At 29.3% G+C, this 6,883-nt stretch overlaps 1 protein-coding gene across 1 annotated transcript; it reads left to right on the top strand.

The window, feature by feature from the left end:
* Positions 1 to 300: 300 nt before the first annotated feature.
* LOC107915982 (TOM1-like protein 6) lies at positions 301 to 5,116 on the top strand. The gene is made up of 10 exons (XM_041102174.1): positions 301 to 435; positions 525 to 692; positions 1,301 to 1,379; positions 2,684 to 2,782; positions 2,972 to 3,085; positions 3,188 to 3,327; positions 3,573 to 3,645; positions 3,720 to 3,805; positions 3,891 to 4,172; positions 4,274 to 5,116. The coding sequence occupies exons 2-10, from the start codon at positions 562 to 564 to the stop codon at positions 5,058 to 5,060; spliced, it is 1,791 nt and encodes a 596-aa protein (XP_040958108.1). The 5' UTR covers positions 301 to 435; positions 525 to 561; the 3' UTR covers positions 5,061 to 5,116.
* The last annotated feature ends 1,767 nt before the right edge of the window (positions 5,117 to 6,883 follow it).

Below are 6,883 nucleotides of genomic sequence, written 5' to 3'. Positions count from 1 at the left end.
ATTTTATTATTCTTAATCTAAAATCCGAAGTTAACCAAAATAAAATCAAAATATTTGACTTTTTTCTATACATTTATAAAGTGTTAATTTATAACACGAGGATAACTTTTCAACCAAAAGTTATAGAAAAGTGAGGAAAAATAATTTCATTTCTTAATAAATTTATAGCCGTTTATAGAAAAGTGTGGAAAATGAGTTTCTTTTTTTAGTAAAGTAAAATTGGTGTCATGTCGGGACGGGCATTATATTAATTCAAGCACTCGTCTTTCTAATTTGCTAAATTGTGCACCATATACGAATAAAAAATTTAATAAAAAAGGAAATAAATTGTTTCATTGATAATTAATTACAAAGAAAGCAAAGAAGACGAAGAAAGAAATTCACTTTATATATTTTCCTTCAGGGCGTTTTTTTTCCTAGGCTTTCAAACAAAAGGTAAGTACAAGGTGTGGTGTGTGTGTGCGCGCGCTCTTTTTCTGGGGAAAAATTTGAGGTTGTTGTTCCTTTTGGTGGAATTTTTCTAGGGAAGTAAACAAAATTCTTAAAGAGAAAAGAGGAAAGATGTTAATAATGCCACAAGTTTCATCGTCAGCAGCAACAGTGGCAGTTGATAAGGCAACGAGTGAACTTTTAAACGCTCCTGATTGGACTCTTAACATTGATATTTGCGATTCTCTTAATTCTAATAACTGGTAAAATGTTTTAACTTTGTTGATTTTTCTTTTAAATGTTTTGGCATAGATTTTTTTTGTGCATTTAAATTTATACATTAATTACATAAAACCACATATTAAAAACTTTGTTATTTGCAATATTTTAAAGACTTTTTAATTAGGTTGTTAATGAGTAACTATTGTGTGATTAGGTATAAATTTGTATCCGGAGAGTACTACATAGAAACTTAAATTTTTATATATTTAGAATTTAATAGGATTGAATCATGGGGTTTTTTTTTATTCCATATGAAGTTGATTGATTTTCCTATTCTTTTTGGATTTCATGTAAATAAAGGTAATTGAAGAAATGATGATATATGTAATTTTCTCAATCATTACCATCTAGTATTACGAGGAAAATGTTAACGATAGGCACAAAAGTCTTTAATTTGTGGTTTTGTTTATTTCATTATTATTTTTAAAAATGTTTTTATTGAATTCATTAATTGTATCTTTTATCATCATTTTACCTCGAGTAATATTTTTATTTGCTTTATTATTTTTTAAGGTTTAAAAGGTACTAATATAAAATTTTGCAAGCTTACTAATATGGGTTGGATGTGGACGTGGATGTGAATTTGCAGGCAAAGAAAGGATATTGTAAAGGCAGTGAAAAGAAGGTTGCAACACAAGAATTCTAGAGTGCAATTACTTGCTTTGACGGTAATTCATGGAAATTAAGGTTTTGTTTGGTTTCTGTCATTTTAATTGGAAAATAGAAAACATTGAATTAAAACGTGTTTGGTTGAAAATTTTAAATATGATTTTTAGAAAATAAAAATGAAAATACATGAAAATTAGAAAATAGAGTTTTTTTATTTTGAATGAATTGGCTTTGGTTCAAACTTATGTAAAGACAAAAATATTCTCTCGATTTTTCATATATCAAATCTAGTTCTCTAATTCAAATCTATATAAATATAGACTTTTTTTTTATTTTATTTCTGATGTTTTTATTGTAAAAAAATAATTACTTTTATTATTGAAAACAGTTTTTATTTCTATATAACAACCACATTTTTCAACTTTCAAAAAACTAGAAAATGAAAATTATTATTTTTAAAAATGAAAATATAAATTTTCTCAAAAACCAAATAGAGTCTAAATAACATAAAAATTTATTTTTGGGAAGGGTGTTCCATGTGTAATACAATCAATCCTCTCTATAACAGTTGCATTTGTTTGCCAAGTATTTTACTCTTACAAAGAGACAGTTGTTATACACTTATAACAGTATGTTGTTATAGAGGGATAATTGTTGTAAATTTACCATAAAATTCATATCATGAATTTCAATCAAATAAAAAAAAGTGAGAATTATGTTTTAAAAAATAAATAAAGTAAGAATCAAATGAAAAAAATTCAAAGATGAATTGAGGTCTATGCATTATTGTTTTTATGCATATTTTATTTTACATTCTTTCACATGACTAATTATGAAATTCATAAATCCAACAAGTTCAATTATATCTACCTTTCAAAAAAAATATGAGTTGTCAAATTAAATTAATTAATTAATTGATTTATCATGAGTCATTAAATTCAAGTAATTAATTTTTAAGTATATGATGTTCCAAATTCATACTAGAAAAAGGAATTTAACAGTTTATTGAATTGATATATTTAACTCCACTCATGGAAGATTATTTTCCTTTAATAAAATATGGTTAATAGATTTTTTTTAAGGTGAAATTTAAATATTTATTGAAATAATATTTTAATCAAGATCATTTTTATTTAATAAATTATAATTTTACTTAAAATTTTATACAATATGCTATTATAGAGAGATAATTTAATAAAGAATATGTTTAATAACTACAAATATTATTATTATAGACCGTTAAAATAAAACATAAAAAATCGGTTCTACTATAAATTTGACTGTTATAGTGAAATGTTACTATAGCAAAGGTTATTATAAAGAGTTCTGACTTGGTGTATTTGTGGACTAATTAATTTTGCAGCTTTTGGAGACCATGGTGAAGAATTGTGGTGACCATGTACATTATCATATTGATGAGAGAAATATATTGGGGGAGATGGTCAAAATTGTGAAAAGGAAGGTAAAATCGTATCATTTTACCTATTCAATTAGTAGGCAAAATATAATTGAGACCCGTTAGGGTTTAAGGGGTCACAATCATATTCGTATAAAACTAATATAATTTGAATGTTATATTTATATCGAAGAAATTAAATACAATATAATCAATTCTAAACTGAATGGGAATCCGAAAAATAAGTTCGTGCAGGCAGATATAACAGTGAGGGAAAAAATCTTGGGGTTGTTGGACTCATGGCAGGAGGCATTTGGAGGTCGTAAGGGTGAACATCCTCAGTACCATTGGGCATATCAGGAGCTCAGGGTAAGCATAACACCAAAAACTATATACCCATGTTATACATACATAAACCTTATAGTATTTATTATATCCACAATTGTCTAGAATTATGTGTACAAATGACAGCGTTCAGGCATATCATTTCCCGAGCGTTCACCAAATGCAGTCCCTATCCTTACACCACCGCCTAAGCATCATCCTCGTCACGGAATGCCAAGCAATTCTTCTAGAAGGTTCGACGAACTTACAGACACTGAATGCTTAAGGTAAGCATTTATATGCTTGCTTTCACTTTATTTTTGATCATATAGTTTCTTTATTTTTTACACCAAAAACCCTGGTCTACTGATAGAGGAAAGGGATACTAGAATTCAAATCTCTATAGAAGTGACTATCACTATATATAGACCAAGTCATTTAAACCACTAGTTCTTTGTTTATGTAGTTTCAGTGTTATTCTATAGGTGTTTATTTGTCTGAAATTTTCCTTTGATTTTCTTACTTTCTCTAGCTTGGACTCCTTAAAGGATGTTATGGATCTCTTAGCTGACATGCTGCATGCTGTAAACCCTAGAGACCCTACGGTAAGAACAAAAATATATATTTAAAAAAAAACAAACATCAACCTTTTTTATTATTTTTTGTTTTGTATTTGCAGGCAGTGAAAGATGAAGTGATAGTTGATCTTGTCAACCAATGTAGTTCCAACCAAAAAAAGCTGATGCATATGCTTACAACTACTGGGTTAGTTTTGAATGATATTTTATGATTTAAATCTTGTCTGTTATTTGTTTATAATTGGCCTATGTTTCCTGGATATATGCGGCAGGGATGAGGAACTTTTAGCACGGGGGCTTGAGCTAAATGATGTTGTGCAAAGCTTAATTGCAAAACATGATGCCATATGTTCAGGTTCGCCGTTGACAATGAAAGTTACTACTAGTGTGAGCTCCAAGCCAAGTGAAGAAAGTACGGTTGAGAAATCAAACGAAGTGAAGAGTTCAAGCCCGGCATCTAATATCAGTCCACCTGCAAGTGTTGCTATCGTGACAAGAAACCTGATTGATGAAGACGAAGAAGAGGAAGAAGATTTTGCACAGCTAACTAGAAGGTTTCATATTCTTATAATCTCTATTCCATCCAATAGAATAGGTGTCATAGTTTCAAGTATGTGCAGTTGTTGAGTGGTAAACATTTTGATACGAGTTTCAGGCATTCGAGAGCAGAGTCGAGCTCTTCTCAAAGCACATCTGCTGGAACAAATGAATCTCTTTTGCCAATCAAGGATACCGTACTGACAACTTCCTACGACCCAACTCTCTCAGCCACTGATGAACTTTGCATTGCATTAGCATTGCCATCAGATTTAGATGCACAAGTTAATAACACAAAAGAGCAAGACTTGATTGATCTTCTAAGCCTCACTTTGTCAACATCATCATCAGCTTCCCCATCCCATGCCCCTTATTCTTCAGCGTCTGCAAATATGCACCACCAAGTTCAGGCACCTTTTTTCGAGGGATATCCGTACCCTGAAAATAAGGGATCTCTGCCATATGATAGTTATATTGTTCCTTGGGCCCAGCCTCATCTTCAATTCCGAAGCCAGTTTCAGGCAGAATCTCTAACTCAAAACCAGTCAAATTCACTGTTTCTGGGCCAACAACAGCCCCAATCATTGTTACAACCTCAATACTCATCTGGGTATCCCCTTCCGCAATGGGCCGCTACACCCGGTTATTTGACCGGCCGAAATCACCTTTCCTCTGCGAATAACATGCATTCAACCCAAAAACCCAACGCTGCCTCAACAAATCCTATGGAGGGAAGCGGACCCTTGCAGCACTCTAATTCTTGGGCGACGCCTATGCTGGCACAGAAACCTTATATTCCGCCCTACAGATTGTTTGAGGATTTGAATGTACTCGGAGATAGCGATGGAAGGCTTAAGGTGGAGACCACTACTTCTCCCGAAAGCATGATTGGTGGAAAGAAGTAAAGATATTTCAATTTTCTGCTATAATAATATGAACATGGACCTGAAATTTTCTTTTAGATTGACTTGTGTAGTTATTGTGATCCATCGATTAAGGTGATTCCTTTACAAACCATAACCGTCAATTTGACGGGATTTATTCATTTAAAACTATTCTACTTATATTAAGATGGATTAAGGCCAACTCCATTAAAAAATTATTAAAATATTTTTATTTCTACAAAATTACAATATTAATATGATGATGATTTTTTTTATAAAATAATTTATTGGTATCAGCATTGTTACTAGTATAGGAAGATGCGAGTTCCAACACATTGAAGTACTTTTATTCATCATATTTAAGGGTTATAAAGGAATTATAAGTGTTCTAAGCATTATATAAAAAAATTATTTTAACCAATATCTCATTCGATTTTTGTTATATCTCTATTTCAATTTAGATCCAACTAGACCTTTAATTGGGCCACTCAAAGCCCACTAAGTAGCATAATTGGATAGGAACTCTCGCTTACCTATAAATACCCTAAAGGGCAACATAGTAGGAGGACTCTTCTCCTCTAAAAAAAAAACCTAATACATTAAGCATTCATCCTAAGTTTTTTATTTTTTGACTCTCGATCTTAGAATGGATGAATCGGCCTCCTTTAGCACCACCCATCTCCTCCTCTATCTTCGTTGGTACCATGCATCAATAATTTTAATATACAATTTTTATAAATATATTATTTACATAATTTTTTATTCACCCATAATGTGAGTGTACCGTAGAACTTGTATTAGTTAAATAGTTCTATTTAGAACCATAAAATATAGTTTATGGTCTGCCAAAGAATATAACATTTATAAATTTTATGATTCCCAATTATTTAGAGTGATTTTTTCATATAATTTTTTACTACTACTTATAACCTTCGAAATCCTTAAATAGGAGAAAAATACATGTGTAAACGCATTTGAATTGATGTCTTCTTTATTGTTACAATAATAGTGTCAATTGAGCTAAAGCTCAACCGGATGATTAGAGTGAAAATTGACAAACCTACATATATAATATTAAATTTAGATTATAACACATCCATTAAATTGGTAAAAATATTATGTAATTCATCTTTTATCTTTATATTATTTTTTAAATATAACAGAATCAACTCTAAAATTACAAATAGTGAAGGATATATTAATCATTTTTACAACCAATTATTCAATCCTTATTTTATTAAAATAAATATTAATTATATTACTATTAACATTAAATTCATTAAAGTAAAAATAAAATTTGTTACATTAAAATAAAAAAATTTATTATTTTTATTACTATTAACATTAACGATCTTATTAAAGTAAAATACCTTAAATTGATAGTTTTTATACATTAAATATGAACTAATCTTTCTATTAATGTTTTATATTTACATTGATAAATTATTGGGTAAACCACACCTAATTATCAATTTTTTTTTATTTTAGACACCTAAAATAAAAAATTTGCTATTAATTCACCCATGTTACATAATTCGGTCATTTTGATCATTCTCATTAAAATCACAAACAGTAAGCTGACATGGCAATTAAAAAAAATCGATATAGTAATAAATTTAGCCCTCAACTTTTATATATTATATTAATTTAGTCATAATTTTAAAAAATTAGCCCTCAAAATTTACAAGCGGTCTCAATTTAATCCTAATTCCAAAAAATTCAAAGAAATATATAAAAATTTTAAAAAATATAACAATAAATTTAATATTTATATTTATATTAAATAAATATAGTTATATTAATATTAAATAAAAAAATACCCCCGTCCCTCTCCCCATCCCTTG

Source organism: Gossypium hirsutum, chromosome D10 (genome assembly GCF_007990345.1).
Source record: "Gossypium hirsutum isolate 1008001.06 chromosome D10, Gossypium_hirsutum_v2.1, whole genome shotgun sequence".
NCBI classification, from domain to species: domain Eukaryota; kingdom Viridiplantae; phylum Streptophyta; class Magnoliopsida; order Malvales; family Malvaceae; genus Gossypium; species Gossypium hirsutum.
This window is presented reverse-complemented; position numbering and strand designations above follow the sequence as displayed.

What these genes read in the sequence shown, in the direction of transcription:
- LOC107915982 (XM_041102174.1), top strand. Translation starts at nt 562, where the DNA reads ATGTTAATAATGCCACAAGTTTCATCGTCAGCAGCAACAGTGGCAGTT. An exon ending in TGCAATTACTTGCTTTGACG is followed by an intron (nt 1,380 to 2,683) that starts GTAATTCATGGA and finishes TTAATTTTGCAG; the next exon opens with CTTTTGGAGACCATGGTGAA. An exon ending in ACAGACACTGAATGCTTAAG is followed by an intron (nt 3,328 to 3,572) that starts GTAAGCATTTAT and finishes TACTTTCTCTAG; the next exon opens with CTTGGACTCCTTAAAGGATG.